The sequence below is a fragment of the Microplitis demolitor genome, chromosome 7 (assembly GCF_026212275.2).
Source record: "Microplitis demolitor isolate Queensland-Clemson2020A chromosome 7, iyMicDemo2.1a, whole genome shotgun sequence".
Classification (NCBI taxonomy): Eukaryota; Metazoa; Arthropoda; class Insecta; order Hymenoptera; family Braconidae; genus Microplitis; species Microplitis demolitor.
In genome coordinates this window covers 21,803,680-21,831,352 of record NC_068551.1, presented here as the reverse complement: position 1 = coordinate 21,831,352, position 27,673 = coordinate 21,803,680, and the positions used below count along the sequence as shown (strand labels likewise).

The following is a 27,673-nucleotide window of genomic DNA, read 5'->3' as shown; positions in this document are numbered from 1 at the left end:
TTTATAATTAATACTAAAAAATAGTTGTAATTTTTTTTAAGTCACATGTTGACTCTACATGACATTATTTACATTTATTATTGTTTTTAAATTTAAAAATTCTCGACGGTTTTCTACGTCCCCATTGCAATTTTGATATTTATTATTAAATACTCCTTTAACGTTAATATATATATTTTTAGTCGTCAGTCTATGAGATTAAATACATTGTTGCAATTAAATGGCAGTGGGATCTGGCGATATATATATGAATACATATAAAAATCATTAAGATCCATGAGAATATTTTTAATCACATTTTCAATTAAGTGTTAACTCTATTTACACATACATTATTGACTTTTTAAATAATTATTTTTTTAAAAAATTGCAATGTTATATATAAACATATATATATATATATATATATATATATATATATATATATATATATATATGAATAACGTACTCACAATGGGGATAGGAATATTTATATAATCATAAATAATAATCATTGCATTTAAAAATAATAAAATTTAAATAATATTTTTAAATTACACACTTAAAGACACATGTGATTTTATTCATGCACACAACACATACCGACACACATTAATTGGGATGTAAATAAATAAATGTTGCTTTTTTTTTTATTATTTTTTTAATAAATAAATCACTACGTTGTAGTTTTATCGGACGAATCCGAGATTCGCGAGGAGATTACCGTCAGCCTTTTGCCATAATGATCATCATACTGTTGCACTTAATTATTTATCTAAAAAATTAATTAATTATTAAGTCTCTATTATTCTCTTAACGCGAGTACATTCGTTGTCTTTTATCCCGGATACTCGTTGTTATTTTGATTAGTAATAAACCGTGCAAAATATTTGGGACATTGTTTTATTATAAATTACATATACTTATTATTATTAATAATAATAATAATATCAATATTAATTATTAATTATTAATTGTTAATAATTAATATATACACTTTATATAATAAAGTCTTATTACACGACAAGAGTTTTCACATAGCGAGTCTTCTAAAGGGGAAGGAGGAGTCGATGACAGAGCGATTTAAATAATCAATTAGCGGTCGGCTGGCTTCAATAGACTCGAGAATAGATTGGGTCGTTGTCTTGGCGTAGTCTTCGGTCCTCTCTGGCGGCGTGGTGTCCATTGTCGTCATCAGGACCCCGTAGTCCCCGGCGTAGGCACTGTCTTCCTCTAGAGTGTCGTCCTCGCTCTCGCTGGAGCCATCGGTCAGCAGGTTTTCTGTTTCTAGGGCTGATAGACTAGTATCATCTACATTTGACGTTTCCGTGGCATTTCCCTTGACATCGGGATCCGAAACTTGAGCGTCTTTGTCTCCAGGTATTTTCTTTGGATTGTCAATTAATTTTATCGCGCGACTGGTCGGTGGAGATGGTGATGATGATGTGCGCTTCATAAAAATCTCCCAAGATGACTGAGTCGTCGATGTCGCCCCGGTGAACCAAGAAGCCAATGTCGCGTTGGAATTCTCCGACGATGGAGCTGGCACAGTTGTTCTTATCGATCTTCCAGGAAATTTCTTCTTTACCAAGCTTGAATTCTCTTTAAAAACCAGTCCCTTGTGCTGCTCCTCCTGATGCGGCTGCTCCTGCTGATGCTGGACGTCCGTGGCCGCAGTTGTGCCCGTACCGTCGACAAAGCCGACTTTTCTCATAAGTTTCTTATTATTTTTCCCTTCTTTCTTTTTACTCGTGTGGTTATTATGATTACTATTATTATTGTTATTCCTATCCTCATTTTTATTATTAATTACATCTATCCGTGACTTTCTTTTTATCACGAGGCTCGTATTTAATAACTGTCGCCTGGATAATTCATCAGCGGAGCTTGAATAATTGCATGACGGTCTTTTACCCGAACTGTCATCGCTCCCATTAATATTGTCTTCCGTATCCGGACAAGGTCTCTCCTCTTTAATATTTATGTATGTTTCACAGTTTGAATCAACTTTATCATTTTTCTCGCATCTTCGCTTGCGTTTTTTCCGTTTTCTTCGTTTTCTGCAGCGGAACCTGTCGCGGCCGTCTTTTTCCTGGCTGGGGAAACTTGGACAGACGGACTGCTGTAGATTTTGGTGATGCTGCTGCTGATGATGGTGGTGTTGAGTCTGATGATGAGTTACATGGTGGTGTCTGACTTTGTGCTGGACACCCATCATTCTAGCTTGTAGATTTTCCACCCGGTCCGGCGATACCACGACAGTCATAACTCGCGCATAACTTGACAGTCTGCCTAAATTATGACCACGTGCTTGAACTCTTCTGGGTTGTCCGTGACGATTTAACCCGACGTAAAGCGTTTTCCGTGGCGTCGACCACCTTATCGAGCTATAGGTATTGTAGTTGTGTGCCTCCAGTGTCTCGTTAAATACACAGTCTTCGGTGTACTCACGCTGAAATCAGATAAAACAAAATGACATTATAAACAAGACATAAAATTAAACTTTTTTATCTTATTCCCAATAAATTTATTTTATTCGAATCATTAATATTAATGCTGCAGTTAAAATTTTTTACAGAATATCTTAACCGATTAGATGGTAAATAAAATTTGTTGAGGATAATTTGAGTTTATTTTATTTTATCAAGACAATTCAACATTAAATTTATTTCAATGTGATAGATTGTTTTTAGATATCGGGAATCGCACACTTTTCCTTCCTGCATTCTTTGTAATGCAATGTAATGGTCATCTTATTCTGGTATACAGACGAGTGTACCTGCTTACGATAATATGTAGAAACCGAGATGTTGAATCGATCACGTAACGTCCCTAACGAGATTCTTCCGCTGTCACGCGTCCTATTACTTGCTGGTTTTATTTATTTTACCGAGCAATAAGACATTTATGGAACCACTGAAATGTCCAAGTTCAAGATAAAGAACTTTAACTAACGCAGATACATTGCCAGTCAATTTCCTCCGAGCTCTTTTATATATATATATATATGTATCGCTGATTCATTAGTTTCAAAGCAAAAATAAAATCAATCTTATAAATTGCAAAAAATAAACACAAGGGCATTGAAAATTTATATTTTTATAATAAATGTGAATATGTGGAGGGTAAAAAAATTTATAGACATGTCTGATAATTTTTTGTCTTGTTATTAAATCGCCACGCGAACGTAAGGGGTAAAAAAAGGTATGAGGACAGCAGGCATAGTCGCGTCATCGTCTTGGTCTTGCTCGTGGTAGTGAGTATAGTCTTGTCTGCAATGTTATGTAGCTCTGGCATGGCATCGCACACTTTATAACTATCCTACACGTGGGTGATCGTATTGCTTAGAGATGCTGCTGCCAGGCAGTCGTAACTTTCATCAGACATGATTTATCGTTAAATACCTACTCTTCTATACTCATGGTTAAATTAAGGTAAATGTACCAGCGAAATGAAATATTCAAGTGTAATTTTAGAATTTGAATTTGTTAATCTTGTAACCATCGATATAAATAAATTTCAAAGAGCAATTTTTGTTTGCTTGCCCTGCATTTAAAGAGGAGAGTTAAGTTTTATGGATGAGAAACTGATTTTTTAAATAATTTTCATTCATTTTTTTAAAACTATGACTTTTCATTGAAATTGAGAAAAATTTCATTGTTATGAAAATATTTTTTTGAGAATTTAATAAAATAAAATATGAAGTGACTCAGCCAAAATAGGAGGGATACTTTAAAATTATAAAATAAAAAAAAAATTTGGCGCCAAAATTTTTAATTAAAAAAAAAAAAATTAATTACTGATAAGAATAAATTTGAAAGTCGATAAAGATTTTTGTTAAGGATAAAAAAAAGTAAAATAAAATTTGACAAGTCCTAATTAATGTTTATCTACTTTAGGACGTGTATCCAAATAGAGAAATTTATAAACGGTGAAGGAATTCGTAAAATAAACAGTGTTAGCAAGTCTACAAATGAAATTTATGATACACAGAAAAGTGTGTTGATAAAAAGAAGGCTAATAATAAAAATCCATATTAATTATTATTCCCGTAAATTTAGCGGCTAGTGTAATTTAGAAAATTGTATCGTGATTTAGAGAGTATTAAATAATGGTCAGATGTTAAGTGTTAATAGGCAAACTGCTGTCGAAATAATTTTGTTCGGGATATACATATAAGGCATTATATATAATACAAACGCGCCGAGATCATAAAGTTACGAAGAATACGATGTCGATGGCGTCGAAAGACTTGCCAAAGATTGTCAGATTCTCCCGGCTACACATTCATTTATTTTTTATCTTCCGTAGATATAAAATCTACATCTTTATATTTTTTTATTTCTACTCCAACCTTTAATCTCCAGAATAAACTTATAACGTCATAACTTTATAACCGCCACGTACCAAAAAGGGCAACAAAAAATACATCCCATTTAATTTATATCCGAATATTTAGAAAATTGATTCGTAAAACATGACACGTATTTCGTCCTCTTTATTTTCATTTTATTTAGCTATAAATATATATATATATATACCCTTCCTTTTTTCTCTCTTTACACGAGTGTTTACCGTACGTTAAACAGATTACCACCCGTACCGTGTCGACTCGTATTTCAATCTGAAGCCTCCTAGCCTTTTATAAAAATTTATACTCTTTTATTTGTCTATTTTATCCCGAGTTAAGTTTCCACACTGTCACGTGCTGGTTTTAGCGTAACAAGTTAAAAGCTAAGCCAAAAGGATACCGATACCGATGATACTGTATCCTCCTCCTTATCCTTTTAAGCCACGTCAGGCTCCAGGAGTGCAAAAGAAAATAAAAAACCTTTTTATATATTTATATATATACAGCTTCAGTAGAGAGTGAACGCGGATTATTTAAAAGCATTCTCTTTTACGAAACCTAAACCCTTTCATTTATTTTTGTTCCCATCAGCATCAACATATCAGCATATAATCCTTGCTCGCGTCATTTTATTTATTTTTTATTATCTATACCGTGGTATATTATACCACTAGTCTCCACGAGACGTGTCTCAATGGAATGAGTACCACGTTAAACCGTCCATCATAATATTTGTGCACGTGTCAACGGTTTGAATTATATCGTTAGTATCCATATCCATCATATCCTTTACTCATAATACTTAAACTTGGGCCTCAGCTTTGCTTGCTGTGTGTGTAAGCTTTACTGGCTGCACATATATATATATACATATATAATATCTGACTCAGAAACCTTTTTACCTTTAATGTGTAATGTTTCTTTGAACACGGACATCTCGACGAAAGCTTTAGATATTTCTTTTTTACTCACAATACATTCTTATATATATTTTCTCTTCCTACTCGTACATTTTTATCTTTATATATGGATATATATAGTACGGAGTTTGTGCACATATGTATAGAAATAATATATATCCGAGAGGCAACACTAGTCTATAAGTACGGAGAGAATTCCAAATAACCAACTGGTGATGTACGACCACAGAGACGAGCTCGACGTGTTAACTTTAACGAGACTTTCATTCAGGAGATCTTCAGCAGATAAAACCACCAGATAATATATATATGGATGCTGGCAATTTATTATAATCATAATAATTGCAATGACTGAGGTGCCGATAGAAAAAATTTTTTTTATATTTATATAGAATTTGATTGATTGATAGAAGAATCCCGTTATATTTTCATAGATATCTCTAGTGTACAATAGATGCTTGTTAGGGTAGATTGGGGTAAGACAGGCGGAAGAAAATACATTCATGATTTTAGTGATTATCGAGACTAATTGGAATTGAATCCTTTAGATTTTTTTCATTTTCCGGACTTTTTTTCAAAATTTCCAGGATTTTTGCGTGACTGGGCCATTTGATTCTGTTACCTTTCGAGTAAGCAATGAGAAAATATGTGGAAAAATTAGCAGGTAATTGTTGTTGAACATCTCTGAGGAAAAATACTTGATGATTCAGAATAACGTTCTGCAGATTATATAATTTGATTTGGTAACTATAACAAATTCAGTCGCTACCCCGTCTTTGTTGTATTCAACGGAACTGTTTTTCTGCGTGTATCAAAGGAATTCCTGAAGAATTGTTGCCATGGGAAATTATTTCTATAGATTCTCATACGATTACACGTTATTAGAGTAGATTATCATAGGAATTTATAAGTTCTTCATAATTTATTACATTCTCCTGAGGTTTTCCGTCAATTTCTCGAATTTTTATTTTTTTCCAAAGATCTAAAGCTTCCAAGTCTTTCTATACCGACTTGATTAATCGATACAATTATTCCAATAATTAAGCAATGTAATTAAGTCACTTAACTTTAATCAACTTGCAGACCGCAAAAGAACTTAAAAGTAATAATTTAAATCGAGTAAAAAACTTGATTCTGAAGCCGTTTGCTAAAGGGCTGAAAATAATTATACTCCAAAGCATAAAATTCTCATTAATATATCTTCCATTAATTAATCACGTTACGCCATTAATTTAAATTTCTTCATTAAATTGATAAAAAATATAACAAAAATATTTGCAATTTTCTTCCTGCGTATTTTGCCAGTTAACTTGATATATTTTTCTATAATATGAAAACATACTAACCAACATCTGTTTAAAACGGTTATATTTTGCAAAACTTCACCTGCCTATTGCACTAAATGCGGGTCACTATTTATAACCATAGTCACGCATTATTTTATTTAAATATTCAAATTATTTTAAATATTTCGGTGCAGTTTTGTCTTCACTTGAGAAAAAAATTTTTAAAAAATTAATATATTAATTTTTTAAAAATGATTTATTGAAATATGTAATTTGAGATCGCATTTAACAAAAACGAATTCGAGAAAAAAATTTTAATTAAGTCGTTGGCGTTTGAAATAAAACAAAATTGTTGATTCTTATCGTCGTGTCAAGGAATGAAAATTTTTTACGAAGCAATTTTACGACAGCATATATATATATATATATATTTATTATATATGGATATAGAATTAATTTATAACTTTAAAACAAGCGTAGTCGATATATAGGATTATTATCAAGATTTTTTTCTAACAGATCCTTAAACGATATAATAAATTAAACATTTATGCTATTAGGAGACGATATATATTAACGTTGGAATTTATGATCGCGATATAAGACGCGTATATTTATATTTATATTTATACATATGTTCGAACTTGAGTTGAGTTGACTAGTAAATGTTGAGTATCGCGATTAAATCTAAGTCAAGTTCAACACGCGTGGGTGTAAGTCTCACAATTTAAATTCATAGCAACTCAACCGTGAGAAAATTCCAACCAAACAATGGGAAATTTTTTTACCCCATTATTAACTCAAATCAAATATTTTTGTCTATATTAATAACAAAAAAAAAAAAAGAAAAAAAAAGTTAAACTATTACCGCTGGAATCAACAAGCCCGCGATTTACCGCCAAGAATTTAAAAATAAATCTCACGGTTGAGAAAATTTCAAAAAATCAAACTCGAGCAATTCATCCGCGATGCCTCCGCGTTCTCGAGAAAACGCCGAGCGATATCTGTCTCGGCGAACGTCTCGATTCTCGATCATTACCCCAATGAATAATGTCAAGTATATAAGCCCTCAGGGATTAAATGGCTCATCTATCCTTTGAGCCAGCTGCCAGCGAGCAGTGGGGTTTAACTTACTGCTATTGCTTCACGGAAAATAATCTACAAGTATCATATATATACATTTATATATACCAACATATTTAGTCAACAGATGAGTTCCAGCCGGGATTACCAGAATCAGTTTCAAGGAGCTTTAAATCTTATCTATCAATTCCAAATTAGACTGACGATCTTATTTTTCTTTCGGTCCATTTGTCACATGCTCAAAAATAAATTACACTCATCTTCCCTTTTATCTATAAAAATATATTTATAAATATACATATATATATATATATATATATATATATATATATATATATATATATATATATATATATATATTAGTAATTTATAAAAATGAAATAAAGTAATTTCTGCGCGCAAAAATATCAGATAGAGTTTGCACGTAAAGTGATGTGACCTCTTATTAAGTATCTCTCATACGACTTCCCGTGAAACTGAAGCACGTATGTGCACGCGACGCGCGTGGCTCGCGTCTGCTCCGGTAGTGTGTATAATACAGTTTAGTTGACTTGAGGCAATGCGCACACGGTGTGGCCTAGCGTGGAATTTCCTTCGGGCGTTATGCAAGCAGACCAATACATAACCAGCTATATCCAATACATTTATAAATATATATACATATATATGTAACATATATAAAAGCAAGTAGAATAAGAAAATAACTTGTGCCCTCAAGTCTCAAAGTCTCTTAAGTCGCGGGACAACTTCACCGGTAGCAACAGCCAGAGCATCTGGTCGATCATGTCGTTATCTCTCTTTCATTTTCTTTACTTATTCTACTACTTTATAAAACACTGCTAGTAAAGCAAAACAGTCTTCACTGGTTTATAATTACAAAAATCGATACAAAATATGGCTTGAAAAATTCTTAACATTTTTATTTTTTTTAAATCCTGTTTTTTAACTCCGAGATCCTGTTTATCTGCCCCTAGTATTTTATTTTAGGAGATTTATATTTAGTATACCGATGATATAAATCTCAATGAGCGTTTAGTTGTTATAAGGTCATGGCGAATAAATGCCAGTGACACTTTTGGTGGTACCGGTATAGATCAATTCATGGAAGTTACAGCAGAGAAAGAGTTTAAGTCGGGTATAAATTAAGTCCCGCGTAATAAAGAATTAAACATACAAGGAAGCTGAGCTGACGCTAAAGCCGAAGCCAATGACATTTAATTTAATTCTTGGGCGTATTTTTTTTATTTATTCATTTTAATTATATAATTTTTTTTTTTTTCACCACTGAAAAAGGTGATTGGATGAATTCTGGGAATTCATTGAGACATATGGCTGGTTGTAATTCTTGTACAAGCTACTGAGTCTGATTAGGAGTCACGAGTCTTATTGGCATTCACCTTGCGATCCAAAGCGTCAATTAGACGTGAACTAAGTCATGTTAAAACGTATTTTTTATTTTTCGCCTTTTTCTATTGACGAACGTCCTTGCAGATATTTTTCTGCGGCGTGGCTATCGAGCCATTTATATTAATTTTAAAATTAAGTATCGACTACTTAACTTAACTGTTATTACGCCAGTTTTTTTTATTCCATGTTACACTTCCTGTTAGGGCTGTGTTTATAGTGATTAAGTAGTAAAATACTCACAGATCCGTAAAGAAGACCGCAGGAATCCATGCAGAGGTACAGACATGTCGCGACTCCTTGGATCTTCAGTTGACCACTTGATACGGAAATCCTTTGGAATATATCTAAAAGCAGTGTGATATCAATATTATTATTATTATTCTTATCATATCGGGTTGCGAATTTTTAATAAACAGGTTTTACAGTGGGGCAAAATGGGCCTTCATTAAAAACAAATCCGTAATTATGAATTTTTGTTTGTCAGCCGCGAAATTGATTTTTAAATGACCCAGTCATTGAAAGAAATTCAGTGCGGGGTAAATGAGCCCAGAAGACCTATTTTGCCCCCTTTTCCCCTACTTGGAGGTTCATTAAATAAAAAGAAGCATGAAACTGTTGATTAATCGATTGCGGGAATTAATCAAGTAATCAAAGCAAGTTAATATATGTCATATGTTATGGACATGTGTGAGTTGTGTAGGAACGTGTGTATATAAAAATCTATGAAGGATAGTACAGGCACGCTTCTTGAGAATCAACTGGACATTTTGCTCGTGTTGCAGTTAACGACCTCACTGTTAACAAACTACGACCGGTCTAATTAGTCTCCAGATCGTTTAGTCTCCAGGCTGTATGCAAACACCCGTACACAATATATGGACTGATTTTCAATTATATTATTCGTTATTGTTTGTTCTTTTTGTTAATAAATATAATTAATGGGATTAATTGATAAAGAGGATAAAAAATTCTTAAGAATTTAATGGATTTATTATATATATAGATTTTAAATTTCTCACGTGTTGAAGGTTCTCATGCAATATTCATTAGACTTAATCGCTAATTAAGGCGCCTTGATACAGATTTAACGTGTTAGGCTTATCATTAAATTACGCAAACTCTTTGCCTGTTTTTACATGATAATACAAACGGTACTTTTTTGCTTTTTTTTTTTTTTATTGCTAATCAACTTATTATGGCTTAAATTAAAATTAATTGAATTTCACCGTGAGATTATAGATTTTTTTTTTCATTAATTTTTTAGTTTTTAAATTTTTTTAAATATTTAAATAATTTTTTTTTTTTACCATGAGTTTACAGATTCAAATTTTTTAGCGATTAAAATAAAAAAGTAAAAAAAATTAGTGAATTTAAATTTTTATAAATTCAAGAGATATTTTAACAATATTTTATTATCACTGAAATTTTAATTTATGTAATTTAACCGTTAGATAATGGATTCAAATATCCGCGATAGATAAAAAAAAAAAAAACAACATCCGCGAATTTTGATTTTGAAATAAAAATTAAGGAAAAATATAAAGTTTGTCATTAAAAAAAAAATAAATTATGCTAATAAATATATATGTTTTGATGATAAAAATTAAATAAATATGTTAATTCGTTACATCGTGCGAAATTTTATGCAGATTACCCGAGTTATGTAATAAATTAATAAGTATGAAATGGCAAAAAAATCTTCTAAGACGAATAAATTATGGACAATAAAATAGCGTGTAGTGTAATTTAATAAAATATCAGAATATATATTAAAGATTTGAATATTGATTAGTTTAAAATAATTTAAATTGAGAGTAGTGTCACGAGAAGGCCACTAACCCGGGGTTATGTCACTGGTCGCGTCGTTTTCTTATTCACCTCACCGAAATAGAAACTACGTCTACTTAACTTTAGTTGTCTTACTCTTATATTGTCGGGCATCACCGCTTCTCTTCCTGATATTTTCAGAGAATTAGTTCATCTCTCTTGTCAGTCGCTCACTCAAATCATCAAACTACCTATTGTCCATTGTTGATCGACCACCCAATAAAATATCCCCGTTTTCGGCTAGGTTTACTTTCATTCATATAAAGTACAATCCCGAGTCGAAAAACAAATAGTTGAGTCTTCAAAAGCTTCAATTCCTTTGATATTTTAGTTCCCGCCCAGAAAGTACTAAAATCCTCAGTAAGAATGAGGTCTAAATGCGAAAAAATTGAAAAAAAATTTAGATAGAAAAAGGAAGGGGAGAGAATGCGTCGGATGAAAATTTTGAGACTCAAAAGCGAATAAAATTACTCCATGTTTAGAGTATTTTGAAGTTGATCCAGATTATGTTATTGCAGTCCTCAGTGTCAAAATTGGTCGCAACTATTACTATGAGGACTAACCTAGGATAGCTTTGTATCCGGTTGTCAATCTTAAAATTTTAAATCGATCACCAAAAACCTCATTGAGAACTTTGAGATTTGAATCGAAATTTGGTTTTTGACTTAGGTTCAAATTCAAATAAAATTCGTATTCACTCTCAATTTTTTACAGTGCACGTGTACGCAAAAAATACTCGCCCTGAGAAAATTTTGAGTTATGAATCAAAAAAAAAAAATAGGGCGAGAATAAATTTATTATATATTCTTATAATAAAATCTTAATAGGGTTATTAGGGAGCATTGTCGCAATCAGGGAGATAAGTTATCTCAGATTAATGACAGTAGAATTTATTTACTCGGAAGAAAGTAACAGTTTGGTCTAGGTGTGGCTTGTCTTCGGTACTTTACAAACAAACCGACAGAGATACCGATCTTTTGCGGAGTTCCCAACAAATTTGTGTTGCTAAATTGCCAACTGTTGTGTCCAAACATTTAGTTACCACGTATTTAAACTTTTTATTTTATTTTATTTTATTTTATTAACATTTTAGTTTTTTTCTATTCAACACTGTCCAATTGACGACACGTATATGTTAATGATGCGATATAAAAAATTTCTCGCACAAATTATTGACATTAAATTCATGGTTCGTCAATTAAGCGAAGTAAAAAAAAATCTAAATGTATAAATATATGTGATATAAAAATTCAGGACATCTTATTTTCTCTTTCTCCTTGTTAGGCAGTAGTTTTTTTAAATTTTTTTATTTTCTCGTCATTCATAAATGAATATTCGGCGACCGTGAGGCCCAGCGTGGCGTCAAGCGTTTTGGGACAAGACAAGATGAAGTATAAAATAAAGTTAAAAAAAATAAATAAATATAAATATATATATTTATATTTATACATCATATATATATGTGTGTATATGTACAATAAAATAAAAGAATAAGGTATTAAAATAAAAATTCAAAGGCTTAGATATTCTACTGAGGGAAAGAAATGTATGTGGAGAAGGAGAATCGGTGGTTCTTAAAACGCGGGACGCAATAAACGTTGATTTACAGGACGTATCAGTGTCATTTGTATGAGCTATGGCGACGTTAAATTCCTATATGAAAAAGTAGTACTTGAAGAAGAAGAAACCCATGGTTTAAAAATTCATGCAATATCATCTGCGATATTTTGCTGTCCGTTAAATGGCCATAATACATATATACATATATATACACACATATAAATATATGTAGATATTAAAGAATTAGGCAGAGTATAGAGGATTATACGGGGAATCCGAATCACCGATCGTTCAAGGACTAAGTCTTTGAATATTTTTTTTCTCCTATCTAATTTACGATAATCAAGGATTAAATTTTTATGTTTTTGTTTTTTTAAATTTTTATCGGGACTTAAAATGGAATAATAAATGGATGTGCCAGTGCCAATACTGATAATCGATCTCTGAGGATTTTTTATACCAAAACCTTCTTTTTTTTTTTTTTTTTTTTTTTTTCCATAGAGCGTGTCGGTGAACGGATAATACAGACACGCAATTAATGTCCCAGAAGCGTGAATTGCGTGTAATGAGAGCATTCGTAATGCGTCAGATACGTCTCGACTCTTTACGTATTATTTTATCAGCAGCTAATACCCAAGATACATATTATATATATATATATATATTTCGCCGGCTGCTCGAGTTGATACAAGTGCGTAGAGCTAAACTATTTTTACTATCACTTGTATTAGTCACTTAATTGCAATTAGATAGTAATTTATTTAGTGTATCAGTAAATTAACAGTAATATTAAATAAAATAATATATAATTGGTATTGAAATTTAAACCGTGATAAATGGATTTTGCACTAAATTAATCTTAGTAATTATTTTGCGGGATAATAAATGTCTTACAGGAAGTTTTCGCAGGAGTGTTAACTAATAATTAAAATCGTTTGTCACTGCAATGGCAAATTGAATAATTAAGAAGAAAGAGTCAGAGGGAAAGTGAAGGGACGCTCCCTCGGTCCTCGGAGGATCAATTAGGCAGACCCTTAGCTCGTGAAAAAGAGATTAGGTATACGTTTAATTGATGCCCTCGTCGGCAGCGGGTGCCTCCTCCGCATTTTCGGGTTATAGTCCACCTACTCGTTATGTCGATCCGTCTTGTCGATACTCAACCGGTGATTTAGCATTCTAACACACAGCCCTTAATATAATTGCCGGTGGAAAAGGTGTGCGGTGTGTCAGAGAAGAGGAACGAGGGCATAAATTTTATTGAATAAATTAAGTAGTGAGTATTAAAAAATAAAATTAATGTAAAAAAAATATTTAATGAAAAATGAGGTCCCCTACAAAGAAGATTTTATTTTAAATCTCCCTCTACTCGGCATCCTCAGCAGGTTCAGTGTAAAAAAAAAAGCAAAATTGTCCAAGATGTTAGCGACAGTGTGTGTAAGGAAGGGGAGATTGATCGGTATCTTGATCAGAGATAAGTGAGCACATTAATTGACCGGGGCATTTATATTCTTGTTGACTAAACGTAAAATCACACGTAATTATCCTGTTGGGATGATTGCTTGGAGATTATTAATTTTAGGACATCCTCGAATTGGCGCTTTATTAACACCGCGATGCATCAACGAGCGAGATTGCCGGGGGAATGAGGAAGGGAGACGAAAGATGTCGATGATTAATATTAACTAAACATTTAAGTTTGCTGGATTAAATAACTTGAGTGGATAGGTGCTGAGTGACAAGAGGATAAGTGCAGACAACCTGATTGCTCGGATGACGGATAATCTAGGCGCATTATTATACATATCGATTTAACGTCAGATAGCTTGTCATTATCAATTCTGTACTGATTAAAGGCCACCACCTTCTCCTTTCTTATCGCGGATTATAACTACTGGATCGATAATTGTGATCACAACTAACAGATTGTTGCAAACAGGTGTATTCAATAGAGCTTATTTTTGTTATGGTGTTGATGGTGGTAAGGTGCTAGTGTTTGTGATGGTTGGCTGTGCATTAACTGTTGCCCGTAGGTTAATTCGATGTATCAGCTATAAAATTCAATGAGCCATTTTATCATGGACCATGAAAACGCGAAAACGGGTTTTAGCAGCCAGTATAATAATCATTAAAATAGTTTGCTAAATTGCTTGTGGAATTATTCAACTACTTGAATTTACTTTTGTTGATATTTGCTATCGAGATAATTATTTTCATCAGATTTATTATTTTATTTTTTAGGGCAAGGTAAAGTTGGTAATTTGTTTACTTTACACATTTTATTTTAAATTATACCTTATTAATTTTTAAATTAGAATTTATAAATTTTTTATTGAATAAATTTTTTTCGATGCGTTATAAATTATGGGGTAAAATGAACTAATAAATTTTTTTTTTATTTTGGCAAATATTTAAAATTATGAAAAATTTTGATAATTTTTTGAGGTCAATTTCACTCCATTCTGTTCTGACTTGACGTTTATTTTAAAAAATTTTGACATTTTTTTGAGAATTGATGAAAATTAGTAAATTTGAATGAAAGTAAATTGATAAGTTTTCATAAAGTTTTATTAAGTTTATTTAATGTATAAGTATATATATATAACGCGTATTAATTTCTTGAATTTTAGTGCGGTCAATTGTGCGGTCAATTTATACTTATTTCGCAAGGAATTTCTCACGCTATTCATAGCACAATGTACACATATGAATGAAATCGGTGGCTAATTTCATTCCGGCGTCTCACTGAACAGTTGAATATATATTCTATAAATAAACAAAATTTATAGTAAAGTCTGCAAATAAATATCAAAAAATTCATATAAATATGAATCAAAAAATTTTTGCTGGCATTTTACACGCGTGCGATATCTATATCTAGGCATATTGACCGCAGAAAAATATGCCAAGATATCGATATATAAATCGGGGTAGAAAAAAAAAAGAGAACGCGAGGCGCCAGAATCGTTGATTTGAAACCTCCGTCGTGGAGATGTCTTAATCTCAGTAATGAACGAGTTTGCCTTCGAAGAGGGTCCGAATCGGAGTTTGCGTGTCCGTGGGTGTTCTTGATAATTCATTCTCAATATATACATATATTTATACACATGTTACATAAAATATAACATCAGAGATGTTAATAAATAATTATAATAAATTTAATAATTATAATATATCTGGGTCACAAGAAAATTATTGCTGTCATGTGATTTACCCAACTTTCATTGTACAAAATATTAATCTGATAATTTAGTCGACTAATAAATTAATATTATTTCACTTTTAATTAAAATATTGGGAAAAAAATAAATTATTTTTCGCGCTAAACAGAACTCATAAATAATTATTTTCAAGTGTCTAATGACGCTAATTTAGAAAGTAGCTCTTCATTTTTCGTAACGGAAAATAATTTTTTTTTTTTTTTATTAATGATAATAATAATTTATAATATGTGCTTATGATTTGTAATAGGGAGAGACAATGATTGTTTGCTGTTAATTAATACAAAAATGATATTTATGGGGGTAAAAAAAATAGGAATAATTTTTTAAATCCCCTGACATTCCGACTGCTTTGTGACGGCCTGCGGTAGTATCACGGCCGTTATATTAGCTCTTTTCCAGGTATCAAAGTGACATTTAGCGTACTTTCATTAAATACGTGCTAGAGATCTAATGAACTAAGACGGAGTCATAGTCAAGCTTTCAGCGTCATAATGACTTTTCTTCTATTCTAACAAATGCTCTCTCGGCAGTCACTGCACACTATTATGTTCTACTGTACAGTAGTAATAGACAACGCACTTTATCTATCTAAAACCGTCGTAAAGAAACCCAGTGTCCGTTTTCTCATTAAGCTGATGAGGGCGGAAGAGCACGAAAAACTGGACAACCGAGTGGTTTATCTAACGATCACTCAACGCATCCAAGAAAAATATCAGACATCGCGAGACATTCTTGAAGAAAGAAAACAAAAACTAAAAATATATAGATATTTTAATAATAAAAAAAAAAAAAAAAAAAAATCTTATAGTTTTCATAAATCTCTTTTAAATAGATCTACTTTCAAAAAAAAATTTTTACATAAAATAGAAAAAAATTTCCTTTTAATTTTTTTTACAAAAAATTTTTTAAAAAAATTTTAATGGCGAATTTTAACAAAAAAAATTTGAGTGGGAAATTCTAAAATAATTTTTTTTTTTTTTTTAAAGTAAAAATTTATCATAAATCATCTAATGATTCTAAAATACCAGGATTACAAGTCTTAATTGATGATAAAAATAACGGCAAGGATTAAATGAAATGTATGAGAATTTTTCAGGTTAAAAAGTTCCTGGCATTTGACTACATCAAAGTACATTACATTGTCTACTATAAAAGTCCATACTTACTCAGTAATTGCAATTAGTGAGATGAGATAAATAATAAAAGAATAAATACTTGAATTCCTCATGACAATATTATTTTTTAAAAATATTTTTTATTCAACGCTTCTCATTTTATGTTCACCAGACAGTAACATACAATCATTTCGCAGATGCCTTACTAAATTCCGCAATCAAACAAACATATATATTTTTTTTTCTTTTTTTTTCAACATTCAAGTCGGTAATAAAATGTATGACGCGAATGGATGTTTTTAAATTTGCTCAAGTTTTATTAATATCAGATCAGAGTAACATATAGATATACATACATGACCGTCATTTTGCTCAGAAATTTATCACATTCGTGATTTAAAATACGCAAATAAATTTTTTTCGTTTATTGTTTTTGTATAATTAAATAATTATTTCCCGGCCTTGTAAACCATACTAGCATACAATTATCTACAAAGACGCCCTCTCAGTAAAATATGTACCCCAGACAATTTCAAAGTCAAGTATGGAATTAATTTTTTATAGAAATTCTTTCAGAATAATTCAACAAATAGCCACTGTCTGATTTAAAGATCCATTAAAAAAAAACTAATGTAAGTTACAATGTTGCAAAGGATATCCTGGCCTACAAAAAGGTGTCAAGTCATAAATTAATATATAAATAACTTATAAAGCTTACGCTCTTTTAAATAAAATAATTCCCAAGTAATTCGGAATTTAAACATTTAAAATTCTATTCAAATATTTCATCGAATTCCCGAAAATTATTTTAATTAAAGAAAATATATACACGGACCTAAGCTGATTCTAGGATTTTCAGCGAAATGAATTTTTCTAAGTTTTCTCTAGGATTTGTCTAAGATTTGTCTAGGATTCTCAGCGAGATGAATTTTTCTAAGTTTTCTCTAGGATTAGTCTAGAATTTGTCTAGGATTCTCAGCGAAATGAATTTTCCTAAGTTTTCTCTAGGATAAGTCTAGGATTTCTCTAGGATTTGTCTAGGATTTCTCTAGGATTTGTCTAGGATTTGTCGAGGATTCTCAGCGAGATGAATTTTTCTAAGTTTTCTCTAGGATTAGTCTAGAATTTGTCTAGGATTCTCAGCGAAATGAATTTTCCTAAGTTTTCTCTAGGATAAGTCTAGGATTTCTCTAGGATTTGTCTAGGATTTCTCTAGGATTTGTCTAGGATTTGTCTAGGATTCTCAGCGAGATGAATTTTTCTAAGTTTTCTCTAGGATTAGTCTAGAATTTGTCTAGGATTCTCAGCGAAATGAATTTTCCTAAGTTTTCTCTAGGATAAGTCTAGGATTTCTCTAGGATTTGTCTAGGATTTCTCTAGGATTTGTCTAGGATTTGTCGAGGATTCTCAGCGAGATGAATTTTTCTAAGTTTTCTCTAGGATTAGTCTAGAATTTGTCTAGGATTCTCAGCGAAATGAATTTTCCTAAGTTTTCTCTAGGATAAGTCTAGGATTTGTCTAGGATTTGTCTAGGATTTTCAGCGAAATGAATTTTTCTAAGTTTTCTCTAGGATAAGTCTAGGATTTCTCTAGGATTTGTCGAGGATTCTCAGCGAGATGAATTTTTTTTAAGTTTTCTCTAGGATTAGTCTAGAATTTGTCTAGGATTCTCAGCGAAATGAATTTTCCTAAGTTTTCTCTAGGATAAGTCTAGGATTTGTCTAGGATTTGTCTAGGATTTTCAGCGAAATGAATTTTTCTAAGTTTTCTCTAGGATAAGTCTAGGATTTCTCTAGGATTTGTCGAGGATTCTCAGCGAGATGAATTTTTTTTAAGTTTTCTCTAGGATTAGTCTAGAATTTGTCTAGGATTCTCAGCGAAATGAATTTTCCTAAGTTTTCTCTAGGATAAGTCTAGGATTTGTCTAGGATTTTCAGCGAAATGAATTTTTCTAAGTTTTCTCTAGGATAAGTCTAGGATTTGTCTAGGATTTTCAGCGAAATGAATTTTTCTAAGTTTTCTATAGGATTTGTCTAGGATTTGTCTAGGATTTTCAGCGAAATGAATTTTTCTAAGTTTTCTCTAGGATAAGTCTAGGATTTGTCTAAGATTTAGAGAAAACCACTCAATAACGCTGGCACATAAATTTTTCTAAATATGTATATTTATAAAAAAAAAAAAATATTTATTAGAAAATATTTAAAAAAATGTAAACACAGACCCTGACATCTGTCATGCAAAAAAATTATCAATGAAATTGCCGTGAACTCTGTCAATGAACTATCTATTAACATTCAAATGTCTCGAGTAATGTCATGGGTGCAATGATTGTCAAGATTAATGATAGACAATAGACTAATGTACAGATAAAAAAAATGATTACATTGCTAACAATAATAAATAGATATTAATATGATTGATCGCAACTGTAGGTTTGGTTTAATGTCCCTCGATCCGATGACACACGGCAATAAAAGTGAAGGGTTTAAAACTAAATGGATATAAATTCGACGTGATGCAGCATTGTCGCGGTAATAAAATTAATCATCCGTGTTATTATTATTGTGTATAAGCTATCAACGCTTATATATATTACATCACATAAAGAGTGTAAGGGTCAATGGTACTACTCCGCTGATTAAGAATATTTACTATTCAATTGATCTAGATATCGGGGTTATTGACTCGGGCTTCAATTGTGTGTTATTTGTATGATGCGTACGTGCAAAATTACACGTTCTCAAAAGACGTTACATTCGTTATTATTATCCACCAGGAAATTCATTGTTTTGTTATTTTATTTTATTTTATTTTTCAACTTCTATTTATTTTGTAACTCCGATATTTTAAAGCGAGTCCGTTACCGTATTTTTAGTCTTTATGACATCATATATGTTTTTATCTTGGACCCTTTACTTTCTATCTGCAGACTGTAGTACAGTACGTAGGCCATCCGGGATATTTCAATTACAATAAAGCGTCGGGTTAATCAACTATGTAGTACAGGCGAAAGCTACTTACTTCCGTACTCCGGGATACCGTAATCGAGTCACAGAATAATACTTGTCACATTGTATTTTAATATATGCTGCAGAATAGACTATATAATTAAATATATATCAGACCTCGACCTAATCCATTCAGTATGAAATCGAAAATAAATAATTTTATTTATCTAATGGTTTTTATTGGTCTCACTTCAATAGTTTGGATTGCGTAATTGGAATCTAGGATAGACATAAAATTATTTGCCGATGACTCTGCAATAACGCGCTAATTTATAATTTATTTAAATTAGTAACGTTGTTATGCGCAATCGTTAATTTTGCTGAGTGAAATAATGAAAAAATTTTATACTTGTATATATATATATATACATATGTAAGAAGTACACTTGACTTTAAAAAGTATACGCAACTGCCTGCATTGAGGTAGGTCAATACTCAATGGTATGGCAACTTTATATGCAGAGTACGTTACTTTATCTTTTGATGTACGCCCACATATTTATTTTAAAATATGAAAGTCATTTTTTAAATAAAATATTTGCCGACAATTCAAATACCTTTTTTGACATCTCAATTGCCATTTTTTTATTACAAAGCAATTAAAAGCTGATTAGTCGATTAAATAGACTCAAGGATAATAATTTTTTTTTTCACCAGCAACCTGGACCTATTTGCATTGCGTAGTATTATAAATATTTATCTATAGTTTTTTTTTAAATTGATTTTTCTGGGTACTAGGAAATATTTAAAAATTTCATCTAGAGGATTCGCGTGACTAGATATAATTCGCAGTAGATCAATTGGTGTAAGCAAGATGAGGAGCATGAGTAGATAGAATTAAAGGATAGAGAAGAGGCTTGAGAAGAGTACGAGTATATAAATAGGAGTGGAAGTACAGAGAGCCAGAAGGAAAATAATAAGAGGAAAAAGACGAATCAAGGGTGGGTCAGACCCTGAAGGAAAATCCAAGGAAACATGGAGGAGGAGCGGAACGATGAATGCTGCCTCGATGTACGTGATGCGTCCGTTCCGATCCCATGTAACCCTTGAACTATCAATCCAGTTCCGGCTTTAGCTAATCTCGCGTTATAATACCCCCTTATTCACCAAGACCAGTATGCCTGCATCAGTTCAATCTGCTTACATCTCTTGATCTTTTTCCTAGATACGACTCTCAAGTCTGGTAGCATTATCTTGATATTTAATCGAGATTACACGACACCATTCAAATTTACTCCTTTATTTATTGCTTTTTATTCATTTAAATTGCACACAATTACTCATAATTTTCATTATTATTATTATTATTATTATTTTTTTTTTTTTTTGTTGCAAACTCAATTAATCTCAACCCATAAATTTCACGCAGCAATTTAAATTACTAAAGTACTCTGTTATTTATAATTTATAAACTAATAAAGGAAATGTATATAATTAATATTTTTTTAAATATCAGACATTAAAATAATGAGAAAAATAAAAACAGCGCGATTTTTTTTTTTTTTTTTTTTTTCTTTAAATATTAATTTTATGAAAGAAAATAATTTTCATAGCAGGAATGTAGCTTTAACAAGTTTTAAAAAAAAGCAGGTTACAACTACAAATTCTCAGAAGAAATAATATCAAATTATCAAGTAGTTTTCTCACTTGTAATTTGCATACGTATGAGTACGTAAAACCAATAACTATTTCAAGTATACAGTATCCAGTAAATGAAACTATTTGTATCGGAATATATTACAGACAATTAAAACGGGTAAAATAATACCGTCTATTCAATGTAATAATATCAATAAAAATAAATAACAGAGAGAGAAAGAGAGAGAGAGAGAGAGAAAGATGAAATGATGAAGATCAGTTTGTTGCAATAGACGTTTGAAGAAAATAACGACGCGTGATCAATGCTGGTAAATCTAAATAAGTACAGGAATGAAGAATCACGTATCCAGGTAGGAGAGGCCAATTAAGTAGGCCGGATTCCACGATGATTGATATCCAAAGCGATCTGGTCGTCTTCGTCACCGAACGGGGATTGCGATCCGCCGCCACTACCATCATCATAATCATCATCATCATCGTCATCATACCTTCCGTCTGTCTACACTGCATCGAATGGTCCAGTGTGCACGTGGCCGGCGTTTAATTCTCGGGTCTTTAGACCTAAACCCACCAGCACACGAGTAATCTAAACTCCAATCCAGCTAATTTAATCTGGCTGCTTTGGTACGATTCAAGTTAAGTGCTCAGTACTGAGCCTCGTAATCGCGGTATACTATTCCCGTATTGCTTACTTTACTACTGGTGCTCTCAGCTGTGTATGCAGATGCATACATGCTAAAGTCTAGGCTAGAGTACCGGCACCACCACTAAAGTGAAAGAGAAACAAAGTTTCAGCGCAGTCGGTGCATCGTTGGTAAGCTTCCAAGTGAATAAGGTGTTGTTATCCAATATTACGTTTTATGGTTTATAATACCACCACACTGGCCATCCAACGGATGATCATTTAGCATAATTTCCTCTGTAATTTACACCGTTAACCCCAGGCTCCGCGCGGTATAATCTTTTTCGATTACTTCGAGCTCTTACAATGTAATGAGCAATGAGTGCTGAGAGATTGAGTCTGTATTAGTGTTAGTCTTAGTTTTTATTTGTTTAACACGGGTAGTAAGTAAGCAACCAAGGATAAGTAAAATGGTTTAATGTAAAAGGAATATGGAGTGCAAGAGAACTTTTTACTCCTACAAATGTTAAAAATGTGTAGTTTTTTTTTGGCTTTCCATTAGTGAGAATGTTGTCGGAGGTATAGGCAGTAATTAGTTGATTGATTTAGTTTTTTTTTTTTTTTTTAACAAACGTACGTGTGAGAAGTCAAGCGAGTAATTAGGATGAGGGAGGTTGATGGAAAGGTTATTCTACAGTGGACTAGTTTAACACAAGTTGTGAGTAGTCAGGGTATTCTTGGATCGCACGGCTGGCCAAGAATACACGTCAATCGTTCAATTTGTTTATTCTCAAAAGCTCTTTTTTAAATCTTCAGGTAACAAGATCAGTTTTGTTCTTTAAATTGTATAATTAATTAATTCATTTAATTATTTATTCGCTTGTCATTTTGTAACTTTATTTAAATGCTAATTTTTTTTGCTCAATTATTTATGATTTAATTTTTAATTTATCATTTACCGGATAATTAGACAGCTATTAATTTAATTTTTTAAATATTTATAGTCATCTGGGCAAAATGGCCAGCTGTTTAAATTTAATAAACTTTATGACGGAAACTTTCTCCTTAATTAATTAATAATTTTTTTTTTTTAAATTTATAACGACTGGCCATTTGACCCTTGGGGTTTCGGGTAAAAATGACTGTAATTATAAAAATAGTAATAAAATAAAAAACTCACTGTAATCAGCAGTAAAATTCTCAGTCCCATTAACGGTGCCATCGGGTAAAATTTGCAGATATTTATTTTTAATAAACATGAGTATCTTTCTCGAGGTACCAGTGAGATGAGATAAATTAGCAGAGCGTTCAGCCCTGATGCCAGCATCACCCAAGTCAACTGGCGCAGCTTTAACGCCGCTCACACTGAACATCGTACCCACGGTAATAATCCCAAGTACACTTGATCTAGGTACACCAATCCCGATACCGGCTCCGACACCCGTCTGACCACCAAATGCAATCAAGAATAATAAAAACGCAAATTGTAGATAATACCGTCTGCATGGGATTCTCCGGTCGCACTTGTCTTTCAATTTGTAGCTTTTGCCGCTCCTACTGCTGCTCCGAAAGCTACTGCTATCATTATCGCTACTGTTATTATTACTAATATTAATATTATCGTTAAAACTAAAATTATTAATATAAATATTGTTTTCCAAGTTGCACTCGTCACTTTTATAACTCACGAACCATTCATTCTCCACTCTACTTAGCTTTTCACTGTCAATACTGCCTCTTCCTTTGGAATCTCCCAATTTGCGGAAGCGTTGACTAGACTCGACCGGAGACTCAGCTAAACTATTACTAACCCTACTACTATTTAACACTGACTTTTTAACATCCTTATCATCATTATCGGAGTAATTATTATATAAATGCGTCTCACAGTTAACTCTCGACTCTGCACTATTTATCGATTCGTTATCGCCGTCAATGAAATAGTAATCCATTGAAGTATTTTCGGTAAAAAGTTTTTTCTTACACAATTTACTGCAATGGTCTCTCCCTCGTCCGGAGGGTCCACTAAGTAAAAATTCATTGTTACAACAATTGTTAATATTATTATTAGAAATATCGGAGTCTCCTCGGTGATAAAAAGCTTGAGTAGAACTGGAGATGGGTCGTGAACTATCGGTATGAGACTTCACCACTTTTGGATCGCCCGTGTCGATCTCACCGAGCATGACGCTCTCATCTAAACTCTTTATTGCAATCTCCTTCTTCCTTATTATCTTTATTACTATTACAGCAACTACAACTTATATATATTTATTATTAATATATTATCTTGCCGGTTTTAAATTTTTATAAATTTTATCTGTATTATTATTTGCTACAAATAATAATTACCGCCGAGGATTACCAAGTCGATTATTCTCGCTTGTTCCATCAGACAGCCGTGCTGTCGGCTGGCAATCGACCTAGCCTCACAGTATTTTTTATTTTGTACCGTCATGATACATTTATAAAGTAACAAATAAAATTACCCGGCAGTAATAAGACACTAGGCGAAAATATGTAGTTCACTTTATTATTTTGTAAGTGAAAAAATAATAGAGCTGTCGCTGGTAAAAGCATAATGAAGACACCTCACCGTTATCACCATCATCAGAATAATCCTTTAGCTCGCGATTAAACGAATTCATGCTCTGCTGGAGCTATTGTGTCTCGTGGTCTACCTTTTATTAAAACTATTTCTTCCCGCTGCGTACTATTCTTTACTTTCTTCCTTATTCTTATTCTTATTTCAATTTCTGGTCTTGCTCTTATTTCCTCTATAAAGATATACCGAATAAGAAGAAACTTATCCGTGAGCTTCCTCTTCTTCTCCTTCTTCTTCTTTCCTCGCCGTTTTATTTCGCGGTCGTTTTCTCGGTCTATCAATCCCACTCTGACGGATCGCCTTAACGGGTCTTGTATATCTTTTTACCACCTTAGTTAAAATCCGCCCGATTATTATCGCGGTCAAGCCTACTTAACAAATTCATTAATTAATTAATATTATTATTTAAACTTTCACTAAAACAATTAACTTAAATTTATATATTTTTACTCAACTCAAGTAATGTGTACCACATTGTCCCGGTATAAAGTCATCATGATTACCTCGACACACACGTCACTACTTTATTACAAGCACATCCAATTATAAAATAAAATTTACATAATTCACTGTACGGCTCCAATCCATTTGAATTAATATGGCTCATTTGTGAAAAATTTTTCATCGACTTGCTCGAAATCTTTCGAAAAAAAAAAAAAAAAAGTAAACAAATGAATTAATTTAGCGACAGTGTAATTTTGAATTTTGTGTGAAGATAAATGCCATAAGTTGGAGTCACGTGTAGCTGATTCATTTAAAAAATTCCATGTGATAAGGGTGGGAAACACACACATGTATTTATTTATTTTCTGTCGTACTAACAAGTGTATTTACTAATACATGTAATTATGTATTTATTTATGGATATATTAATGAATAATTATTAAGTCCAGAGGGTTATCTCTGGTATGTTATTGGAGGTCGGATGATGCCGGTGCGCCGTCCGAGAAACTACTGAACGAGTGCCGCGGTTGTCTTCTTCGGCTTGGCTCGGCCACTTGGTCGGTTCACTCTCGTGTCGGGCCACATAGTCAGGCGCACAGACAGATCACAAGTACACTAATACACCCGTACATATATGTATATATATAAAAATATATACATATATATATAAAGTATAAGTACAACGACAGCGATAAAGACGACGTTAGAGCAGACGTTGGATGAAGAAGCATACAACAAGTACATAAGTATGGGTATAAGTGTAACCAGTGTATAGAGAAGAGTAACCACACTCGTCGGCACTCTCAAGACTCAAGATCGACCGTGTGCCAACGCCACCGGGAGCATCAACAGCACCAGTATCCACGCCACCACCGTCCTTATTATTTGCAACCAGTATCCGACTAATATCCTTGCGTTTCTCATAACTACTGATTTTAACCATAACCCTTGTGAACTAGTTATACAAGTTTTAATGGTGAAAGTTGCTTCTTGCATTGTTGCTTTACGTTACGCGGTTTATTTTTTCAATTTTTAGTTTTAATCTTCCGAGGGTTATTATTATTGTTATTATTATTTTAGAGCGTTTTGTATAAATTTTTGTTACGAGTAGATTAAATCTTTTGAGATTCCATCTCGTGTGACAGTAACATCGATCACTAATAACAATGCGCCTTGTTTAGGTGATCCTTTCAACCAGCTTTTTACTTTTTTTACGTCTCCGAAAGGTTGTCTGTCAAAGTGTTTTCAGAACAAGTTTCTTTATATTATGAGCTCATGTGTATGTTCTAGTTCTTTTATCCGAGTATTATACATAACTGAGATGCTATTTTTTTTTCACCGCATATTTTTTTTCACCAGCTCGTCGGGTGTTTCCGCATATGCAGTCAATCTGTGGACAGAAAAAAAAATAATATTTTTATTTGGTGCCAGATTTATTAATATTTTTATATTTTACTTACGGCTAAATAATTATTTTTATTTCAATGTGACAGGTAAAAAAAAATTTATGGTTGAATTGATTGGAGGTCGTGGGTTCAAAAGAACTTATGAAAAAGTATGTTTTTTTTTTAGATTTATTCTCACACACTTTGATAATATTTTGAGATAAGAGTTACGTTGGAGCCGCTTTAGTAGATGAGAGAAAAAAAAAGTTTCGACAAATTCTAAGCGGGGTATTTTATTTTTTTGTTTTTATAAAAGACCACTACACCTTTTTTTTAGGGCTACGTGCCAAATGGTGTCTCTATTACGTATCTCAAAACCCGTGGGGTATGGGTAGGAATTCATACATGAGTTTTGGTGCCAAAAAATTTTTCGGTCACTGAACACGTTTTTTGTCGGAGCTTAGTATTAAAAATACTTGGAGATTTTTTTTTAGTTTGCCAAAGATTTTTTAAAGAAGCCTATAATTTAATAACGAGTTTTTACTTCACCAAATACGTTTCATCATTAAGTAAAAATTCTCTGTGAAATTTTTTGTGCTTAAAAGAAGAATTCTAGGCAGGTTATTCAGCGAATCGCTTCATACGATTCGAAAGGATGAGATGAGACGGCTGACGACGGTTTTTCCATCTTATCTCATACACTTGCCCCTCAAGCAGCTCTATACGCAGCTTTTACTTCTTTGTCGCACACTAACGACCTGCGTAACGTCTTTCTATTTCACTTTAAATTGACGTTAAATTTACATTCGATTCGTTTATATTAGGGTGGGCTCGGAAAAATACGAGGGTCTAACAGACTTCAAAGGATAACGTACTACTTCGCGAGCCAAAAGAAATCTAATAAAGGGGAAGTCAAAGGGCTTTGTTCTACAGGTTTATTCAATTGAATATAATGTTGAGCAAATAATAAAAAAATCCTATTCTACATTTCACTCCAAAATGCAATTTTTTTTTTTTACTCCAAAAAAAAATTTTTCTATTTTTTTTTGCTTAAAAGAAGAATTTCCGAAGCATGGTATTTTTTTTGGAAATTTTCAAAAAAAAAATTTTTTCAAAGTTTTCGAAAAACGACAATTGCTGGTTTGTTCCGAAATACTTATTGAACCGCAGAGCCCGGATGCCTCAGTTGCCCGGCTAGCTCAGTCGGTAGAGCATGAGACTCTTAATCTCAGGGTCGTGGGTTCGAGCCCCACGTTGGGCG

General features: G+C 32.3%; 1 protein-coding gene and 1 non-coding gene across 2 annotated transcripts; one reads left to right on the top strand and one right to left on the bottom strand.

Moving 5' to 3' along the window:
• Positions 1-460: 460 nt before the first annotated feature.
• On the bottom strand, positions 461-26,413 carry LOC103569488 (kinesin-related protein 12). Its single transcript, XM_008546809.3, has 4 exons — positions 25,039-26,413; positions 23,159-24,951; positions 9,267-9,370; positions 461-2,431 (listed from the first exon to the last, which is right to left on the bottom strand). Exons 2-4 carry the CDS (start codon positions 24,162-24,164, stop codon positions 1,013-1,015), a joined length of 2,529 nt encoding a protein of 842 aa, XP_008545031.1. The 5' UTR covers positions 24,165-24,951; positions 25,039-26,413; the 3' UTR covers positions 461-1,012.
• Positions 26,414-27,600: 1,187 nt separating this feature from the next.
• On the top strand, positions 27,601-27,673 carry Trnak-cuu (transfer RNA lysine (anticodon CUU)). Its single transcript has one exon. It is a non-coding gene; the product is annotated as a tRNA-Lys (tRNA).